The 21,333-nt window shown below is 43.7% G+C and overlaps 1 protein-coding gene across 1 annotated transcript; it reads right to left on the reverse strand.

The window, feature by feature from the left end:
• Window positions 1–2,310: 2,310 nt before the first annotated feature.
• Window positions 2,311–20,206, reverse strand: GATAD2A (GATA zinc finger domain containing 2A). The gene is made up of 7 exons (XM_056512372.1): window positions 19,947–20,206; window positions 18,133–18,298; window positions 14,320–14,448; window positions 10,458–10,550; window positions 5,444–5,575; window positions 4,053–4,220; window positions 2,311–2,619 (listed from the first exon to the last, which is right to left on the reverse strand). Exons 1-7 carry the CDS (start codon window positions 20,198–20,200, stop codon window positions 2,311–2,313), a joined length of 1,251 nt encoding a protein of 416 aa, XP_056368347.1. The 5' UTR covers window positions 20,201–20,206.
• Window positions 20,207–21,333: the final 1,127 nt, after the last annotated feature.

Consider the following 21,333-nt stretch of genomic DNA (forward strand, 5'->3'; position numbering starts at 1 on the left):
CCTGAGGGACAAACAGGGTGGGTCAGCTCCACTGCCACCTTCCCTGAGGGAAAAACTCCTGGGATTGGTCACTGCTACTGTCCATGAGGGACAAACTCCTGGCACCTTCCCTGAGGGACAAACATGGTGGGTCAGCACCAGTGTCACCTTCCCTGAGGGTCAAAAACCTGGGATTGGTCACTGCCACCTTCCCTGAGGGACAAACAGGGTGGGTCAGCTCCAGTGTCACCTTCCCTGAGGGACAAACAGCTGGCACCTTCCCTGATGGACAAACTCCTGGGATTGGTGACTGTCACTGTCCATGAGAGACAAACATGGTGGGTCAGCACCAGTGTCACCTTCCCTGAGGGACAAACTCCTGGGATTGGTCACTGCCACCTTCCCTGAGGGTCAAAAACCTGGGATTGGTCATTGTCACCTTCCCTGATGGACAAGCTCCTGGGATTGGTCACTGTCACTGTCCATGAGGGACAAACATGGCGGGTTAGCTCCAGTGTCACCTTCCCTGAGGGTCAAAAACCTGGGATTGGTCACTGCCACCTTCCCTAAGGGACAAACATGGCATGTCAGCTCCAGTGTCACCTTCCCTGAGGGACAAACTCCTGGGATTGGTCACTGCTACTGTCCATGAGGGACAAACTCCTGGCACCTTCCCTGAGGGACAAACATGGTGGGTCAGCTCCAGTGTCACCTTCCCTGAGGGACAAACAGCTGGGATTGGTGACTGTCACTGTCCATGAGAGACAAACATGGTGGGTCAGCACCAGTGTCACCTTCCCTGAGGGACAAACTCCTGGGATTGGTCATTGTCACCTTCCCTGAGGGACAAACTCCTGGGATTGGTCACTGTCACTGTCCATGAGGGACAAACAGGGCGGGTCAGCTCTAGTGCCACCTTCCCTGAGGGAAAAACTCCTGGGATTGGTCACTGCTACTGTCCATGAGGGACAAACTCCTGGCACCTTCCCTGAGGGACAAACATGGTGGGTCAGCTCCAGTGTCACCTTCCCTGAGGGAAAAACTCCTGAGACTGGCCACTGCTATCTTCCCTGAGGGAAAAACTCCTGGGATTGGTCACTGCCACCTTCCCTGAGGGACAAACACCAGGGATTGGTCATTGTCACCTTCCCTGAGGGACAAACACCTGAGACTGGCCACTGCCACCTTCCCTGAGGGTCAAACTCCTGGGATTGGTCACTGCCACCTTCCCTGAGGGACAAACACCAGGGATTGGTCACTGTCCCTGTCCGTGAGGGACAAACAGGGCGGGTCAGATTAAATGTTACTGTCCTTGAGGTTTAAATGATTTTTGGAGGTTTAAATGAGCCCTGTAAAGTTTCAATGACCCCTGCCAGGTTTAAACCCTACATTTCTGGCAGGTTTAGACCCTGCATTTCTGGGAGGTTTCAATGACCCCTGCCAGGTTTAACTGATCCCTGCCACGTTTAAATGATTGAGGTGAGGTTTAAACCCTGCATTTCTGGCAGGTTTCAATGATTTCTGTGAGATTTAAACCCTGCATTTCTGGCAGGTTTCAATGACCCCTGCCAGATTTAAACCCTGCATTCCTGCCAGTTTCAACGACCCCAGCCAGGTTTAAATGATTTAGGTGAGGTTTAAACCCTACATTTCTGGCAGGCTTCAATGACCCCTGTCAGGTTTAAACCCTACATTTCTGGCAGGTTTAAATGATTTCTGCCAGGTTTAAACCCTGCATTTCTGGGAGGTTTCAATGACCCCTGCCAGGTTTAACTGATCCCTGCCACGTTTAAATGATTGAGGTGAGATTTAAACCCTGCATTTCTGGCAGGTTTCAATGACCCCTGCCAGATTTAAACCCTGCATTCCTGCCAGTTTCAACGACCCCAGCCAGGTTTAAATGATTTAGGTGAGGTTTAAACCCTACATTTCTGGCAGGCTTCAATGACCCCTGTCAGGTTTAAACCCTACATTTCTGGCAGGTTTAAATGATTTCTGCCAGGTTTAAACCCTAGATTTCTGGGAGGTTTCAATGACCCCTGTCAGGTTTAAACCCTACATTTCTGGCAGGTTTAAATGATTTCTGCCAGGTTTAAACCCTAGATTTCTGGGAGGTTTCAATGACCCCTGTCAGGTTTAAATGATCCCTGCCAGATTTCAATGATTTCTGTGAGGTTTAAACCCTACATTTCTGGCAGGTTTCAATGACCCCTGTCAGGTTTAAACCCTGCATTTCTGGCAGGTTTAAATGATTTCTGTGAGATTTAAACCCTACATTTCTGTCAGGTTTCAATGATTTCTGCCAGTTTAAACCCTGCAATCCTGCCAGTTTCAGCGACCCCAGCCCTCCCCGTGCCCACCTTGGCTCTCCAGCAGGTTCTGCACCACCTCCTCCAGCCCCACCAGGTAGATGAACTCGTTGTTGGCGGCGCTGGGCAGGAAGTTCATCTCCGGGGCGGGCGGTTTGGGCGGGGGGATCTCCAGCAGCGTCTTCTCCAGCTGCTTGCGCAGCGCCAGCTTGGCGGCGGCCTGGCGGCTGCCAGGGGCCTCGCCAGAGCCAGCCAGGGAGGTGGCACCTGCAGGGGCACTGCCAGCCTGGGCTGAGGACACTGCCGAGCCCTTCAGGGACGTGGGGGATGCCTGGGGACAGAGAAATGGGATCACTGGGACATCCCAGTGCCACCCAGGGCACTGCCAGCCTGGGCTGAGGACACTGCTGAGCCCTTCAGGGACATGGGGGATGCCTGGGGACAGAGAGAGATGAGAATGGGATCATTGGGATCATTGGGAATCAGGGAATGGGATCATTGGGATCATTGGGAATCAGGGAATGGGATCACTGGGAATCAGGGGATGGGATCACTGGGATCATTGGGAATCAGGGAATGGGATCACTGGGATCATTGGGAATCAGGGAATGGGAGCATTGGGATCATTGGGAATCAGGGAATGGGATCACTGGGATCACTGGGAATCAGGGATCATTGGGATAATCAGGGCACTGCCAGCCTGGGCTGAGCCCTTCAGGGACGTGGGGGATGCCTGCAGAGAGAAATGGGATCATTTGGATCACTGAGAATCAGGGAATGGGATCATTTGGAGTGGGATCAATGGGACTGGGGTCATTGGGACACCCAGGGCACTGCCAGCCTGGGCTGATGGCACTGCTGAGACTCCTCATTCCTACCTCTCCCAGCCCATTCCCAACAGAAAATCCCAGGAATTCCTGGTGGGAATCCTCACCTGGGGGATGCTGACCAGCAGGCTGCAGTGGGCAATCCCACTTTTCTTAAACCATTCCCAAAAGGAATTCCCAGTGGGATTCTCACCTGGGGGATGTTGACCAGCAGGCTGCATTGTACACTCCCACCCCATTCCCACCCCATTCCCAATGGGAATTCCCAGTAGGAATTCTCACCTGGGGGATGTTGACCAGCAGGCTGGCATTGGGCACTGCCCCCATTCCCAGCCCATTCCCAATGGGAATTCCCAGTAATTCCCAGCAGGAACTCTCACCTGGGGGATGTTGACCAGCAGGCTGGTGTTGGGCACTGCCCCCATTCCCACCCCATTCCCAATGGGAATTCCCATTAGGAATGCTCACCTGGGGGATGTTGACCAGCAGGCTGCACTGCCCCCATTCCCACCCCATTCCTGACAGGAATTCCCAGTAATTCCCAGTGGACTCTCACCTGGGGGATGTTGACCAGCAGGCTGGCGTTGGGCACTGCCCCCATTCCCAGCCCATTCCCAATGGAATTCCCAGTAATTCCCAGCAGGAATTCTCACCTGGGGGATGTTGACCAGCAGGCTGCGTTGGGCACTCCCAGCCCATTCCCAATGGGAATTCCCAGTAATTCCCAGCAGGAATTCTCACCTGGGGGATGTTGACCAGCAGGCTGCACTGGGCACTGCCCCCATTCCCACCCCATTCCTGACAGGAATTCCCAGTAATTCCCATTAGGAATGCTCACCTGGGGGATGTTGACCAGCAGGCTGCATTGTACACTCCCACCCCATTCCCAGCCCATTCCCAATGGGAATTCCCAGTAATTCCCATTAGGAATGCTCACCTGGGGGATGTTGACCAGCAGGCTGGCGTTGGGCACGTTGGCCACGCGGATCAGGCCCTGCTGGATGATCCTCTGGCCCTGGATCTGCACCGAGGGCACGGAGGCGCGCGGCGCCAGCAGCAGCGGGGGCGGGCCCGTGCTCGAGTGCTGCCGGATGGTGTGGATTTGCTGGAAAAGCAGGAAAAGGGGGTCAGGAATCCAGGGAAAAGTGGGAATCAACAAGGCATGAAGGGAAAAGAACCCCTGGAATAACCCCTGGAATGTTCTTCCCTTTCCCGCCAGAATTATGGGAAACGCAGAGGATGCAACATTGCAGCCCCAAATTCCCGAGTTTCTGAGTGGATGTTTTGGGAAAACACAAAAAGTGGGGTTGGGAATCCATGGAAAAGTGGGAATCAACAAAGCATGAAGGGAAAACAACCTCTGGAATGTTCTTCCCTTTCCCTCCAAAACATGAGACAAGAGATGCTCTGAGCATTCCAGCCCCAAATTCCCAAGTGTTTCTGAGTGCATTTTTTGGGAAAACATGGAAAAGGGGGTTGGGGAATCCATGGAAAAATGGGAATCAACAAGGCATGAAAAGAACCCCTGGAATGTTCTTCCCTTTCCCTCCAAAATTACGGGAAACCCAGAGGCTGCCACATTCCAGCCCCAAATTCCCAAGTTTCCGAGTGGGTTTGTTGGGAATCCATGGAAAAGGAGGTGGGGAATCAATGGAAAAGTGGGAATCCACAAGGCACAAGGAAAAAAAAAATCTGGAATATTTTTCCCTTTCCCTCCAAAACATGAGACAAGAGATGCTCTGAGCATTCCAGCCCCAAATTCCCAAGTGTTTCTGAGTGCATTTTTTGGGAAAACATGGAAAAGGGGGTTGGGAATCCATGGAAAAATGGGAATCAACAAGGCATGAAGGGAAAAGAACCCCTGGCTGCCACCATTCCAGCCCCAAATTCCCAAGTTTCTGAGTGGATGTTTTGAGAAAACACAAAAAGTGGGGTTGGGAATCCATGGAAAAGGGGGTTGGGGAATCCATGGAAAAGTGGGAATCAACAAGGCATGAAAAGAAAAGAACCCCTGGAATGTTCTTCCCTTTCCTTCCAAAATCATGGGACACCCAGAGGCTGCCACATTCCAGCCCCAAATTCCCAAATTTCTGAGTGGATTTGTCAGGAAAACACAGAAAATGGGGTGGAAAAACAGGAATCAAAACCCCCAAAGTAAAAAAAAAAAAAACCAAAAAAAACCCCAAATTCACCCCCGAAATGCCAGAAAACCCTTTTTTTTTTTTTTTTTGTGGGGGGAGCACACAAACCCTGGATATTTGACCCAAGGAGGGGGAGAAATTCCCAAATTTTTATTTTATTTTTTTTTCTGGGATGGGCAGAGCTCACCTGGGCCCCTCTGACCAGGGGGGGCATGACGATCTGGGGGCTCTGCTGGGACCCCAGCTTGGCTGAGGCTGCCTGGCCCCCCCTCAGCAGGGGGGGAGGGATCCCCGAGCCCGGGAGGCGGCTGGAGGAGGGCTGGAAAAATGGGAAAAAATGGGACAAGAGTCAGCAGGGGGTGGGGATGGGGGGAAATGGGAAAAAATGGGGGGGGATGGGAAAAAATGCGGGAAAATGGGGAAAAATGGGGGGAAAATGGGGGGAAAATGGGAAAAAATGGGAAAAGAGTCAGCAGGGGTGGGGATGGGGGGGAAAGTGGGGAAAATGGGGGGAAAACAGGGAAAAATGGGGGAAAATGGGGGAAAAATGGGGAAAAAATGGGGGGAATGGAAAAAAATGGAGGAAAAATGGGGGAAAAATAGGGGGAAATGGGGGAAAAATGGGGGAAAAATGGGGGGAAATGGGGGGAAAATGGGACAAGAGTCAGCAGGGGGTGGGGATGGGGGGGAAGTGGGAAAAATGGGGGGGGAATGGGAAAAAATGGGGGGAAAATGGGGGAAAAATGGGGGAAAAATGGGACAAGAGTCAGCAGGGGTGGGGATGGGGGGAAATGGGAAAAAATGGGGGGGAAAATGGGGAAAAAATGGGGAAAAAATGGGGAAAAAATTGGGGGAAAATGGGAAAAAATGGGAAAAGAGTCAGCAGGGGTGGGGATGGGGGGAAGTGGGAAAAATGGGGGGAAAACAGGGAAAAATGGGGGAAAAATGGGGGAAAAATGGAGGGAAAAAGGGAAAAAATGGGGAAATGGGGAAAATGGGGTAAAAATGGGGGAAAAATGGGGGGAAAATGGGACAAGAGTCAGCAGGGGGTGGGGATGGGGAGAAATGGGAAAAAATGGGGGGGGAAATGGGAAAAAATGGGGGAAAATGGGGGAAAAAGAGGGAAAAATGGGGGGAAAAGGGAAAAAATGGGGGTGAGAAAAATGGGAAAAAATGGGGGAAAATGGGGAAAAAATGGGGGAAAAAATGGGGGAAAAAATGGGGGAAAAATGGGGGGAAATGGGGGGAAAATGGGACAAGAGTCAGCAGGGGTGGGGATGGGGGGGAAAATGGGAAAAAAAATGGGGAAAAAATGGGGGAAAAATGGGGAGAAAATGGGGGAAAAATGGGGAAAAAATGGGAAAAATGGAAAAAGAGTCAGCAGGGGGTAGGGATGGGGGGGAAATGGGAAAAATGGGGGGGGAATGGGAAAAAATGGGGAAAAATGGGGAAAAATGGGAAAAGAGTCAGCAGGGGGGGGATGGGGGGAAATGGGAAAAAATGGGGGGGGAATGGGAAAAAATGGGGAAAAATGGGGAAAAATGGGGGGAAAATGGGGGAAAAACGGGGGAAAAATGAGGAAAAATGGGGGAAAAATGGGGGGGAAATGGGAAAAAATGGGACAAGAGTCAGCAGGGGTGGGGATGGGGGGAAATGGGAAAAAATGGGGGAAAGATTGGAAAAAATGGGGGGGAATGGGAAAAAATGGGGGAAACGGGGGAAAAATGGGGAGAAAATGGGAAAAAATGGGAAAAGAGTCAGCAGGGGTGGGGATGGGGGGGAAAGTGGGGAAAATGGGGGGAAAACAGGGAAAAATGGGGGAAAATGGGGGAAAAATGGGGGAAAAAGGGAAAAAATGGGGGGAATGGAAAAAAATGGAGGAAAAATGGGGGAAAAATAGGGGGAAATGGGGGAAAAATGGGGGAAAAATGGGGGGAAATGGGGGGAAAATGGGACAAGAGTCAGCAGGGGGTGGGGATGGGGGGGAAGTGGGAAAAATGGGGGGAAAATACGGAAAAAAAAATGGGGGAAAAATGGGGGAAAAATGGGACAAGAGTCAGCAGGGGTGGGGATGGGGGGAAATGGGAAAAAATGGGGGGAAATGGGAAAAAATGGGGAAAAAATGGGGAAAAAATTGGGGGAAAATGGGAAAAAATGGGAAAAGAGTCAGCAGGGGTGGGGATGGGGGGAAACTGGGAAAAATGGGGGAAAACAGGAAAAAAATGGGGAAAAGGAGTCAGGAGGGTGGAATGAGGGCAGGGGAGATGGGGGAATGGAGAAATATGGGAGGGAAAATTGGAAAAATGGGGGGAATATGGGGAGAAATGGGGAAAAATTGAGAGAAATGGGGGAAAAATGGATGAAAGTCGGGGGGAATTGGGAGAAATGGGGGAGAGATTGGGAGAAAATGGGAAAAATTTGGGAAAACTGGGAAAAAGTGGGGAAAATGGGGAAGAAAAAAGGGAAAAAATGGGGAAATTGGGAAAAAATGGGGAAAGTAGGGGAGAAATGGGAGACATGGGGGAAATGGAGAAAAAATGGAAAAAATAGGGGAAATGTGGAAAATGGGGAGAAAATGGGAAAATGAGGAGAAAATGGGAAAAAAGTGCTTGGAGTGGTGGGAATAGGGAGTGGAAATGTTGGGATTTGTGGAGAGAAGGAAAACCTTGGGAAAAATCATGGAAGAGGGAATGGAAAAAATGGGGGGAAATTGGCAAAAATGGGAAAAAAAAGTGTAGGGAATTGTGGGAATGGGGAATGTAAATGTTGGGATTTGTGGAGGGAGAGGAAAAGCAGGGAAATAAAAAGGGAGGAGGGAAGAAAAACTGTGGGAAAAATCCTGGAAGAAAAAAAAGAAATCACAGAAAGAAAAATAAAATCCTGGAAGAGGGAAAGGAAAAGCAAGGAAAGAAAAGGGAGGAGGGAAGGAAAAAAACTTTGGAAAAATCCTGGAAGAGGAATGAGGAAAAGAATGAGGAGAGAAGAGTTTGGAAAAGCTGCTGCCCAAGGATTCCAATCCTGAAATTCCCTCCTGGGAATATTCCAAATATTCCCAACATTCCTCAAAATCTCAATCCTGCAGTTTTCTCCCTTTTCCCAGGCTCTGGAATTCCAGGATTTGGGATGTTGGGAATTTCCATTCCCATGGAATCACTCAGCTCCTCCCTCTGGAATTGCTGGAAGAGCCAATCCAGGTTAATTCACCCAAAATTCCATAGGAATTGTTGGGATTTTTGGGATAACTCTGAGATTTCCTGAAGGTTTCCCAGTTCCTCTGGAAGTGCTGCCAAGGAAAAGATTCCTGGATTTGGGATTGGAGAGAAAATTCCTCTGGAATTCCAGGAGTTCTCCAAATCTTTTTCCAGGGAAAATCCTTGGAGCAGGTTGGGAATTCAGATCCTGTTATCCCAAAAAAACAAAAAAACTGGGAATGTTCTAATCCCAAAGGATTCCAGGGGTGATTGACAGCTCTCCATGGATTCTGGGATTTTCCTTCCCTGAGGATTCCCAGGATTTGGTTCAGCCTGGAAAGGGATTTTTCCAACCCTGATTCCCTGAGAAATTCCTGAGAAAATCCTGGGATTTCCTGAGAAATTCCTGAGAAAATTCCAGGATTTCCTGAGAAATTCCTGAGAAAATCCTGGGATTTCCTGACAGAAAATCCTGGAATTCCCTGATAGAGAATCCTGGGATTCCCTCACAGAGAATCCTGGAATTCCCTCAGTAATTCCAGAGAGAATCCCAGGATTCTCTCACAAAAAAAAATTCAGGAATTCCCTGACAGAGAAATCCAGGAATCCCCAAAGAGAGAATCCCAGGAATCCCCTGACAAAGAATCCCAGAATTCCCTGACATAAAATCCAGGAATTCCCTCAGCAATTCCAGACAGAATTCCTTGATTCCCTGACAAAAAAAATCCAGGAATTCCCAAACAGAGAATCCCAGGAACTCCTGACAGAGAATCCTGGAATTCCCTGAGAGAGAATCCTGGAATTCCCTCAGTTTTTCCAGATAATCCTGGGATTCCCTGAGCAATTCCAGAGAGAATTCTTTGATTCTCTCACAAAAAATTCCAGGAATTCCCTGACACAAAATCCCAGGAATTCCCTCAGCAATCCCAGACAGAATTCCCAGCTTTCCAAAAAAATCCCTGGAATCACCAACCCCCTGAGAAATCCCATTCCCACCTTTCCCTGTTATCCCTAAAAAAAAAAAAAAAAAAAAAAAGTGGGAGCTGGGCAATCCTGGCAGCTTTTCCTGGGATTTTCCCAGGATTTTTCCAGTATTTTTCTGGGATTTTTCCAGGATTTTTCCGGGATGTTGCCAGGATTTTTCTGGGATGTTTCCAGGATTTTTCTGGGATCTTGCCAGGATTTTTCTGGGATTTTTCCAGGATTTTTCTGGGAAAAATCCCAGGATTTCTCTGAGATTTTTCTGGGATTTTTCCCAGGATTTTTCTGGGATTTTTCCAGGATTTTTCCAGGATTTTTCTGGGATTTTTCCAGGATTTTTCTGGGATGTTGCCAGGATTTTTCTGGGATTTTTCCAGTATTTTTCTGGGATCTTGCCAGGATTTTTCTGGGATTTTTCTGGGATGTTCCCAGGATTTTTCTGGGATTTTTCCAGGATTTTTCTGGGATTTTTCTGGGACGTTCCCAGGATTTTTCTGGGATGTTCCCAGGATTTTTCCGGGATTTTTCCTGGATTTTTTGGGATATTTTCAGCATTTTTCTGGGATGTTCCCAGGATTTTTCTGGGATTTTTCCAGGATTTTTCCAGGATTTTTCTGGGACGTTCCCAGGATTTTTCTGGGATTTTCCCGGGATTTTTCTGGGATGTTCCCAGGATTTCTCTGAGATTTTTCTGGGATTTTTCCAGGATTTTTCTGGGACGTTCCCAGGATTTCTCTGAGATTTTTCCAGGATTTTTCCAGTATTTTTCTGGGATGTTCCCAGGATTTTTCTGGGATTTTTCCAGGATTTTTCTGGGATTTTCCCAGGATTTTTCCCGGATTTTTCCAGGATTTTTCTGGGATGTTCCCAGGATTTCTCTGAGATTTTTCTGGGATTTTTCCCAGGTTTTTTCCCGGATTTTTCCAGGATTTTTCTGGGATGTTCCCAGGATTTCTCCCGAGATTTTTCTGGGATTTTTCCCAGGATTTTTCCGGGATTTTTCCCGGATTTTTCCCGGCTCCCACTGACCTGGAGGGAGGTTTTCCCAGCGGGAACAGCCTGGGGGCCCCGCACCAAGGGCGGGGGCGTGGCCGCAGCGCTTCCAGAGGGACCCGAGGAAAGCTGGAAAAGGAAAAAAGGGGAAAGAGAGCAGAGGGATGAGGCTGGGAAAAGTGGGAATACAGAGAGGGGGGGAGGGAAAATCCGGGAAAATCCAGGAAAATCCGGGATCAGCTCGGGAATCCTGCGGGGAATCCTCGGGATCGGCGGCGGCTCCTCCTGCGCGGGGCCCTGGGAAGGGTTTGGGGAGGAGGGAAAATCTTTGGGAATTGGCAGGGAAATCCTTGGGAATTTGGGAATTAGTGGGGAAATACTTGGGATGAGGAGGAAAATCCCTGGGATGAGCAGGGAAATCCTTGGGATGAGGAGGAAAATCCTTGGGATGAGCAGGGAAATCCTCGGGATGAGCAGGAAAATCCTTGGGAATTAGTGGGAAAATCCTTGGGAATTAGAATGAAAATCCTTGGGAATGAGAAGGAAAATGCTTTGGGAATTTGGGAATTAGTGGGAAAATTCTTGGGGATTGACAGAAAGATCCTTGAGGATGAGCAGGAAAATCCTTGGAAATTTGGGAATTAGTGGGGAAATCTTTGGGAACTTGGGAATTAGCAGGAAAATCTTTGGGAATTTGGGGGGTTGGGAATTAGTGGGAAAATTCTTGGGGATTCACAGGAAAATCTTTGGGAATTAGAAGGAAAACCCTCAAGAATTGGCAGGAGAATTCTTGGGAATGAGAAGGAAAATATTTTGGGAATTTGGGAATAAGTGGGAAAATCCTTGGGGATTAGTCTAAAAAGTCCCAAAAAAAAAGTCTAAAAAAAAAGTCTAAAAAATCCAGGAAAAAGGATTAAAAATATCCTGAAAATGTGTTTAAAAAAATCCAAGAAAGGGAAAAAAAATCCCAGGAAAGGGCTAAAAGTAATTTTAGAAGTTTAAAAAAATCTGGAAAAGGGGAATTTAAAAAATGCAGAAAAAAAAAGTCTAAAAATTCCCAGGAAAAAAAGTCTAAAAAATCCAGGAAAAGGAATCAAAAAAATCCAAGGAAAGGGTAAAAAAATAATCACAGGAAAAAGCACTAAAAATCCCAAAACCCCCTAAAAAATCCCAGAAAAAAAATCTTAAAAAATCTTTAAAAATCCCAGAAAAAGAGCTAAAAATCCAGAAAAAAAAAAAAATCTTAAAAATCCCCAAAAACGCTAAAAATTCCAAAAAAAAAAACCCTAAAACAATCCCAGGAAAAAAACTAAAAAGTTCCCAGAAAAAAATCTAAAAAAATCTTTAAAACTCCTAAAAAAAGTGCTAAAAATCCAGAAAAGAAAAAAAAATCTGGGAAAAAAAAATCTTAAAAATCCCCCAAAAAGTTCTAAAAATCCTGAAAATCCTAAAAAAATCCCAGAAAAAAACCCCCTAAAAGTTCCCAGAAAAAAATCTAAAAAAAATCTTTAAAAATCCCAGAAAAAGCGCTAAAAATCCTGAAAAATAAATAATCTGGGGAAAAAAAAATCTTAAAAATCCTGGAAAAAAAATAAAAAAATCCCAGAAAATAATCTAAAAAATCCCAGAAAAAAAATCTTTAAAAATCCCCAAAAAACCCTAAAAAATTCTGAAAAAACCCTAAAAAATCCTGAAAAAAATCTTTAAAAATCCCAGAAAAAGTACTAAAAATCCTGAAAAAAAAACCTAAAAAAATCCCAGGAAAAAAAAAAAAAAAACCTAAAAAAATCCCAGAAAAAAATTCTAAAAAAATCCCAGAAAAAAAATCTAAAAAAATCCCAGAAAAAAAATCTAAAAAAAAAAAATCTAAAAAATCCCAGAAAAAAATTCTAAAAAAAATCCCAGAAAAAAATCTAAAAAAATCTTTAAAAATCCCGAAAAAAACCCTAAAAAATCCCGAAAAAAATCTTTAAAAATCCCAGAAAAAAGCTAAAAATCCTGAAAAAAACCTAAAAAAATCCCAGAAAAAAAAATCTAAAAAAATCCCCAAAAAGCGCTAAAAATCCTGAAAAGAAATCTTTAAAAATCCCAGAAAAAAAATTCTAAAAAAATCTTTACAAATCCCAGAAAAAGCGCTAAAAAATCCTGAAAAAACCCTAAAAAATCCCAGAAAAAAATCTAAAAAAATTCCCAAAAAGTGCTAAAAATCCAGAAGAAAAAAAAAAAAAATCCCAGAAAAAAAATCTTTAAAAATCTTTAAAAATCCTGAAAAAACCCTAAAAAATCCTGAAAAAACCCTAAAAAATCCTGAAAAAAATCTTTAAAAATCCCAGAAAAAGTACTAAAAATCCTGAAAAAATCCTAAAAAATCCCAGAAAAAAAAAAATCTAAAAAAATATTAAAAAATCCCAGAAAAAAACTAAAAAAATCCCAGAAAAAAAAAAAATCTAAAAAAATCCCAGAAAAAAATCTAAAAAAAAAAATCTAAAAAATCCCAGAAAAAAAATCTAAAAAAAAAATTTAAAAATCCCAGAAAAAAAAAAATCTAAAAAAATCCCAGAAAAAAATCTAAAAAAAAAATCTAAAAAATCCCAGAAAAAAAAATCTAAAAAAATCTTTAAAAATCCCGAAAAAAACCCTAAAAAAATCCCGAAAAAACCCTAAAAAATTCTGAAAAAACTCTAAAAAATCCCAGAAAAAAAATCTAAAAAAAATCTAAAAACATATTTAAAAATCCCGAAAAAACCCTAAAAAATCCTGAAAAAACCCTAAAAAATCCCAGAAAAAAAATCTAAAAAAATTCTAAAAAATCCCAGAAAAAAACCCTAAAAAATCCCAGAAAAAAAATCTAAAAAAAATCTTCAAAAATCAGGAAAAAAACCCTAAAAAACCCCGAAAAACCCCTAAAAAATGCCAGAAAAAAGTCTAAAAAAATCCCCAAAATCGCTAAAAATTCAGAAAAAAAATCTAAATAATCCCAGAAAAAAAATCTAAAAAAAAATTTAAAAATCCCAGAAAAAAATTCTAAAAAAATCCCAGAAAAAAAAATCTAAAAAAACCTTTAAAAATCCCAAAAAAAACCCTAAAAAATCCCGAAAAAACCCTAAAAAATTCTGAAAAAACTCTAAAAAATCCCAGAAAAAAAATCTAAAAAAAATCTAAAAACATATTTAAAAATCCCGAAAAAACCCTAAAAAATCCTGAAAAAACCCTAAAAAATCCCAGAAAAAAATCTAAAAAAAAATCTAAAAAATCCCAGAAAAAACCCCTAAAAAATCCCAGAAAAAATCTAAAAAAAATCTTTAAAAATCCCAAAAAAACCCTAAAAATCCTGAAAAAAATCCTAAAAAATCCCAGAAAAAAAATCTAAAAAAAATATTTAAAAATCCCAGAAAAAAATTCTAAAAAAATCCCAGAAAAAAATCTAAAAAAATCATCAAAAATCAGGAAAAGAACCCTAAAAAATCCCGAAAAAACCCTAAAAAATTCTGAAAAAACCCTAAAAAATTCTGAAAAAACCCTAAAAAAAATCTTTAAAAATCCCAGAAAAAGTACTAAAAATCCTAAAAAAACCTAAAAAAATCCCAGAAAAAAACCCCTAAAAATTCCCAGAAAAAAATCTAAAAAAATCTTTAAAAATCCCCGAAAAACCGCTAAAAAATCCCGAAAAAACCCTAAAAAATCCCCGAAAAAAAATCTTTAAAAATCCCAGAAAAAGTGCTAAAAATCCTAAAAAAACCCTAAAAAATCCCAGAAAAAAATCTAAAAAAATCTTTAAAAAGCACTAAAAACCCTAAAAAACCCCCGAAAAAGCCGCAGAAAATCGACCGGAGCAGGAAATTTGAAATCCCGATTGTTGGAAAATTTGGGAATTTTGGGAATTTTGGGAATTCCCTACCTTGGGCGCCGGGGTCTCCTTCTGGCTCTGGCTCTGGCGCAGTTTTTTCAGCAGGACCAGCTTGGCCTCCTCCAGCCTCAGCTCCTCCTGCAGCTGCTTGATCAGGCGCTCGCGCTGCTCGGGGCTCCGCTGGAAAACCGGGAATGATTCCGGGAATTCCGGGAATTCCGGGAAAAACGAGAGAGGGGGAAAAGGAGAGACACGGCACGGTGAGAATGGATGGGGGGAAAGGGGGTTCAGGGGAAAAATGGGGGTTGTGACATGGAAATAATGGGTTTTTCCATGAAAATTGTGGGGTTTTTTCATGAAAAATGTGGATTTTTTTTCTATAAAAAATGTGGATTTTTAATATTAAAAATGTGGATTTTTTTTCATGAAAGTGTGGATTTTTTTCCATTAAAATTGTGGATTTTTTATATTAAAAATGTGGACTTTTTATATTAAAAATGTGGATTTTTTTCATGAAAATATGGACTTTTTCCCATGAAAATTGTGAATTTATTTCCATGAAAAATGTGGATTTTTTCCATAATATTGGAGATTTTTTTCCATTAAAATGTGGATTTTTTCCATGAAAAATGTGGATTTTTTAATATTAAAATTGCGGATTTTTTCCATGAAAAATGTGGATTTTTTTCCATAAAAAATGTGGGTTTTTTAATATTAAAATTGCAGATTTTTTCCGTAAGAATTGTGGATTTTTTTCATAAGAATTGTGGGTTTTTTCCATAAAAATGGTGGATTTATTTCCATAAAAAATGTGGATTTTTTTCCATTAAAAATGTGGATTTATTTCCATGAAAATTGTGGATTTTTTATATTAAAAATGTGGATTTTTTATATTAAAAAGGTTGATTTTTTCCATGAAAAATGAGAATTTTTTATATTAAAAATGTGGATTTTTTAATATTAAAAATGCGGATTTTTTATATTCAAATGTGGATTTTTTCCATAAAAATTGCGGATTTTTTCCATAAGAATTGTGGATTTTTTTTCCACAAAAATAATGGATTTTTTTCATTAAAATTGTGGATTTTTTACATGAAAATGTGGGGTTTTTATATTAAAATGTGGATTTTTTTATATTAAAAATGTGGAATTTTTTCCATTAAAATTGTGGGGATTTTCCTTAAAAATGTGGATTTTTTTTCATGAAAATGTGGAATTTTTTCAATTAAAATTGTGGATTTTTTCCATAAGAATTGTGGATTTTTTTTCCATGAAAATAATGGATTTTTTTCATTAAAATTGTGTATTTTTTCCATGAAAAATGTGGAATTTTTTCCATTAAAATTGTGGATTTTTTCCATAAAAATGTGGATTTTATATTAAAAATGTGAATTTTTTAATATTAAAAATGTGGATTTTTTCCATAAAAATGTGGATTTTTAATATTAAAATGTGGATTTTTAATATTAAAAATGTGGATTTTTTCCATGAAAAATGTGGATTTTTTATATTAAAAATGTGGATTTTTTTCATGAAAAATGTGGATTTTTATTTCCATTAAAAATCTGGATTTTTTCCATGAAAATGTGGATTTTTTTCCATGAAAATGTGGATTTTTTCCATGAAAAATGTGGATTTTTTCCATAAGAATTGTGGGTTTTTTTCATAAAAATGTGGATTTTATATAAAAAATGTGGATTTTTTCCATAAAAATGTGGATTTTTTTTCATGAAAGTGTGGATTTTTTTCCATTAAAATTGTGGATTTTTTCCATAAAAATGTGGACTTTTTATATTAAAAATGTGGATTTTTTTTCATGAAAAATGTGGATTTTTTTCCCATGAAAATTGTGGATTTATTTCCATAAAAATTGTGGATTTTTTTCCATGAAAAATGTGGATTTTTATTCCCATTAAAAATGTGGATTTTTTCCATAAGAATTGTGGATTTTTTCCATGAAAATGTGGATTTTTTTATATTAAAATTGCGAATTTTTTCCATAAGAATTGTGGGTTTTTTCCATAAAAATTGCGGATTTTTTCCATAAAATTGGAGATTTTTTTCTATTAAAATGTGGATTTTTTTCTGTAAAAATTGTGGATTTATTTCCATTAAAACTGTAGATTTTTTTCCATGAAAAATGGGAGATTTTACAAGAAAATTGTGGGTTTTTTCATAAAAACTGTTCTTCTGTCAGGAGTTTTCTGACCGAGATTTTTTCCCAACCCAATCCCATTTTTTCCTGACCCAATTCCCATTTTTTCCCAACCCAATCCCATTTTTTTCCCAACCCAATTCCCATTTTTTCCCAGCTCAATCCTGGTTATTTCCAGCTGGACTCACCAGGAGATCTGGGATGGGGATCCAGAACAATCCCAGGTTTTTTTCTGACTCAATCCCAGGATTTTCTGCCCCAATCCCGGATTTTTCTGACCCAATCCTGGGATTTTTCTGCCCCAATCCTGGATTTTTCTGCCCCAATCCCAGGTTTTTCTGCCCCAATCCCGGGATTTTTCCCACCCCAATTCCCATTTTTTCCCCCTGGACTCACCAGCAGTGCCCCAGACCCAGGCTCTGCGAGGGGGATCCGGGACAATCCCAGGTATTCTCTAACCCAATCCCGGTATTTTTCTGCCCCAATCCCGGGATTTTTCCCAGCCCAATTCCCATTTTCCCCCTGGCCTCACCAGCAGTGCCTCAGAGCCCGGCTCTGGCAGGGGGATCCGGGACAATCCCAGGTATTCTCTAACCCAATCCCGAGTTTTTCTGCCCCAATCCCAGGTTTTTCTGCCCCAATCCCAGGATTTTCTGCCCCAATCCCGGGATTTTTCCCAGCCCAATTCCCATTTTTTCCCTGGTCTCACCAGCAGTGCCTCAGAGCCCGGCTCTGGGATGGGGATCCAGGACAATCCCGGGTTTTTCTGCCCCAATCCCAGGTTTTTCTGACCCAATCCTGGGTTTTTCTGCCCCAATCCTGGGATTTTTCTGCCCCAATCCTGGATTTTTCTGCCCCAATCCTGGATTTTTCTTCCCCAATCCCAGGTTTTTCTGCCCCAATCCCAGTTTTTTTTCTGCCCCAATCCCGGATTTTTCTGACCCAATCCTGGGATTTTTCTGCCCCAATCCTGGATTTTTCTTCCCCAATCCCAGGTTTTTCTGCCCCAATTCCGGGATTTTTCCCAGCCCAACTCCCATTTTTTCCCCCTGGACTCACCAGCAGTGCCCCAGACCCCGGCTCTGGGATGGGGATCCGGGACAATCCCGGGTATTCTCTAACGCAATCCCGGGTTTTTCTGTCCAAATCCTGGGATTTTTCTCTCCCAATCCTGGGATTTTTCTGCCCCAATCCCGGGATTTTTCTGCCCCAATCCCGGTATTTTTCTGCCCCAATCCCGGGATTTTTCCCAGCCCAATTCCCATTTTTTCCCCCTGGCCTCACCAGCAGTGCCTCGGACCCCGGCTCTGGGATGGGGATCCGGGACAATCCCAGGTATTTTCTGACTCAATCCCAGGATTTTCTGCCCCAATCCCAGGATTTTTCTGATCCAATCCCGGGATTTTTCTGCCCAAATCCCGGGATTTTTCCCAGCCCAGCCCCAGTTATTCCCAGCAGGACTCACCAGCAGTGCCTCAGATCCGGGCTCTGGGATGGGGATCCAGGACAATCCCAGGTTTTTCTGCCCCAATCCCGGTATTTTTCTGCCCCAATCCCGGTATTTTTCTGCCCCAATCCTGGGTTTTTCTGCCCCAATCCCGGGTTTTTCTGCCCCAATCCCGGGATTTTTCTGCCCCAATCCCAGGTTTTTCTGCCCCAATCCCGGGATTTTTCCCAGCCCAATTCCCATTTTTCCCAGCAGGACTCACCAGCAGTGCCTCTGACCCCGGCTCGGGCAGGGGGATCCGGGACAGGCCGTTCACGCGCGGGCTCGAGGGCTCGTTGTCCGACAGAACGATCACGTCCGGGGAGGGCACGCGGCGCTCGCGGTCACGGTCGCGGTCACGGTCACGGTCACGGTCCCGCCGGGAATCCCTGCGGGAAACACCGGGAATGAATGGGAATGAACGGGAATGGACTGGGAATGGACGGGAATAGACTGGGGATGGACTGGGGATGGACTGGGAATGCACTGGGAATGGACTGGGAATGGACTGGGAATGAACTGGCAATGAATGGGAATGAACCAGGAATGGACTGGGGATGGACTGGGAATGAATGGAATGAATGGGAATGGACTGGGAATGGACTGGGAATGGACTGGGAATGAATGGGAATGAACCGGGAATGGACTGGGAATGGACTGGGGATGGACTGGGGATGAATGGAATGAAGCAGGAATGAACCGGGAATGAACTGGGAATTGAATGAACCGGGAATGGACTGGGAATGAACTGGGAATGGACTGTGAATTGAATGAACCGGGAATGAACTGGGAATGGACTGGGAATGGGCTGGGAATGAACCAGGAACAAACTGGAAATGAATGGAATGAAGCAGGAATGAAGCAGGAATGAACTGGGAATGGACTGGGAATGGACTGTGGATGGACTGGGGATGGACTGGGAATGAACTGGGAATGGACTGGGAATGGACTGGGAATTAATGGAATGAAGCAGGAATGAACTGGGAATGAACTGGGAATGGACTGGGAATGGACTGGGAATGGACCGGGAATGGACTGGGAATGGACTGGGAACACTGGGATCAGCACAGCCTGGAATAAACTGGGAATGAACTGGGAATGGACTGGGAACAAACCGGGAATGGACTGAGAATGGACTGGGATCACCACAGCCAGGAATGAACTGGGAATTAACTGGGAATGAACTGGGAAAGAACCAGGAATGAAGTGAGAATTAATTGTGAATGAACTGGGAATAAACCAGGAATGAACTGGGAATGAACTGGGAATGGACTGGGAATGGACTGGGAATGGACTGGGAATGGACTGGGAATCACATCAGAACCCTGGGAACATTTCCAGTGTTTTCCATCCCTTTTCCAGGGTTTCTCCTGCCCTTTTCCAACCTTTTCCAAGGCTCTTCTTGTCCTTTTCCAACCCTTTTCCAGCCACCCAGGGAATTCCAGGGCCGGGAAAAGGGCTCAGGGCAGGAATTTCAGGAGTTGGAAAATTCCAAAGGGTCAGGAATGTCCTCTAGGGGGCACAGAGAGCCCAGGAATCTCCAAATCCAGGAAATCCCCAAATCCAGGGAATCCCCAAATCCAGGAATCCCCAAATCCAGGAAATCCCCAAATCCAGGGAATCCTCAAATCCAGGGAATCCCCAAATCCAGGGAATCCCCAAATCCAGGAATCCCCAATTCCAAGATTTCCCTATGGAACTGGCACAACTGGAACATTCCCAGCTTGTTTTCCTGGAGCTGGGTGGGGATAAGGGCTGGGAATTCCTTGGGAATTTCTGGGATCTCATTCCTGTCACCCAAACTCCTTTTCCTGCTGGAATTCCAGCAATTCCATCCAGGGAAATCCAGCTGGGATGGGATTGGATCAGCAGCAATGGGATCAGCTTTCCCATTCTCCCAAAGCATTCCTGCCATTCTCCTCCCAAAAACCCCTGAATCCAACACCACAACTCCCCCAAAAATCCGAATTCCAACCTCATCCCAATAAAAACCAGGATGAGAATTCTGGAATTCCAGGAATTCCATGGAATCCTCACCCTTTGGACGTGCTCATGTCCACGGGCTCGTCCCCAGCCGGCAGCTCCACTTTGATGGTGGCTTTGACCTCCCCACTTTTCAACATTCCTGGGATTTTCCCAGTTGCTGGATCAGTTTTGATTTTCATGTCCCCCTCAGAGTTGAGGTCAGATCCCAAAATTCCTTTGTCCATCCTGAGTTTTTTATTTTCCGGCTCCGATTCCCGCTCCAGGGCGCGCTTCTGGCTCCGGGTGCGGCATGAGTCCTCGCTCATGGTGAGGGCCTGGGGACAGGGCAGCAAAGGGTTAAAAATATTGGGAATGGGGGGAAAAATCTGGGGTAAATATCAGGGAAAAGGAGGAAAAAATCTCAGGTAAGTTTTGGGAAGTGGGAGGCATCAAAGGGTTAAAAATTCAGGGAAAGGGGAGACAGCGAAGGGTTAAAAAGTGATGGGAAAGGGTTAAAAATATTGGGAATGGGGGGGAAAAATCTGGAGGGAAATATCCAGGGAAAAGGAGGAAAAAATCTCAGGTAAGGATTGGGAAGTTGTGTGGAAAATGGAGGCAGCAAAGGGTTAAAAATTCTGGGAAGTAAAGGGTTAAAAAGTGCTGGGAAAGGATGGAAAGGAATTCTGGGAAAGGGTTAAAAATATTGGGAATGGAGGGGAAAATCTGGGGTAAATATCAGGGAAAAGGAGGAAAAAAATCTCAGGTAAGTTTTGGGAAAAGGGAAGCACCAAAGGGTTAAAAATTCAGGGAAAGGGGAGACAGCGAAGGGTTAAAAATTGCTGGGAAAGAGTGGAAAGGAATTCTGGGAAAGGGTTAAAAATATTGGGAATGGAGGGAAAAATCTGAGGAAAAGAGGGGAGGGAAATCCTGGGAAAAATGGGGAAAAAAATCCAGGTAAGGGGAAAAAAAATCCCAAGAAAGGGGGAAGGGAAAGTTGTGGGAAAAGGGAGGCAGCAAAGGGTTAAACATTCAGGGAAAGGGGAGACAGTGAAGGGTTAAAAAGGGCTGTGAAAGGGAGGGGGAATTCTGGGAAAGGGTTAAAAATATTGGGAATGGAGGGAAAAATCTGGAGGGAAATATCAGGGAAAAGGGGAAAAAATCTCAGGTAAGGTTTGGGAAGTTGTGGGAAAATGGAGGCAGCAAAGGGTTAAAAAATTCTGGGAAGTAAAGGGTTAAAAAGGGCTGGGAAAAGGTTAAAAATATTGGGAATGGAGGGGAAAATCTGGAGGGAAATATCCCAGGAAAAGGGGAAAAAAATTTCAGGTAAATTTTGGGAAGTTGTGGGAAAAGGGAGGCACCAAAGGGTTAAAAATTCAGGGAAAGGGGAGACAGTGAAGGGTTAAAAAGGGCTGGGAAAGGGAGGGGGGAATTCTGGGAAAGGGTTAAAAATATTGGGAAT

The sequence above is a fragment of the Oenanthe melanoleuca genome, chromosome 28 (assembly GCF_029582105.1).
Source record: "Oenanthe melanoleuca isolate GR-GAL-2019-014 chromosome 28, OMel1.0, whole genome shotgun sequence".
NCBI classification, from domain to species: Eukaryota; Metazoa; Chordata; class Aves; order Passeriformes; family Muscicapidae; genus Oenanthe; species Oenanthe melanoleuca.

What these genes read in the sequence shown, in the direction of transcription:
- GATAD2A (XM_056512372.1), bottom strand. Translation starts at nt 20,200, where the DNA reads ATGAGCGAGGACTCATGCCGCACCCGGAGCCAGAAGCGCGCCCTGGAG. An exon ending in CGGGGTCAGAGGCACTGCTG is followed by an intron (nt 14,449 to 18,132) that starts GTGAGTCCTGCT and finishes CCGGTTTTCCAG; the next exon opens with CGGAGCCCCGAGCAGCGCGA. An exon ending in CTGGGAAAACCTCCCTCCAG is followed by an intron (nt 5,576 to 10,457) that starts GTCAGTGGGAGC and finishes CCATTTTTCCAG; the next exon opens with CCCTCCTCCAGCCGCCTCCC.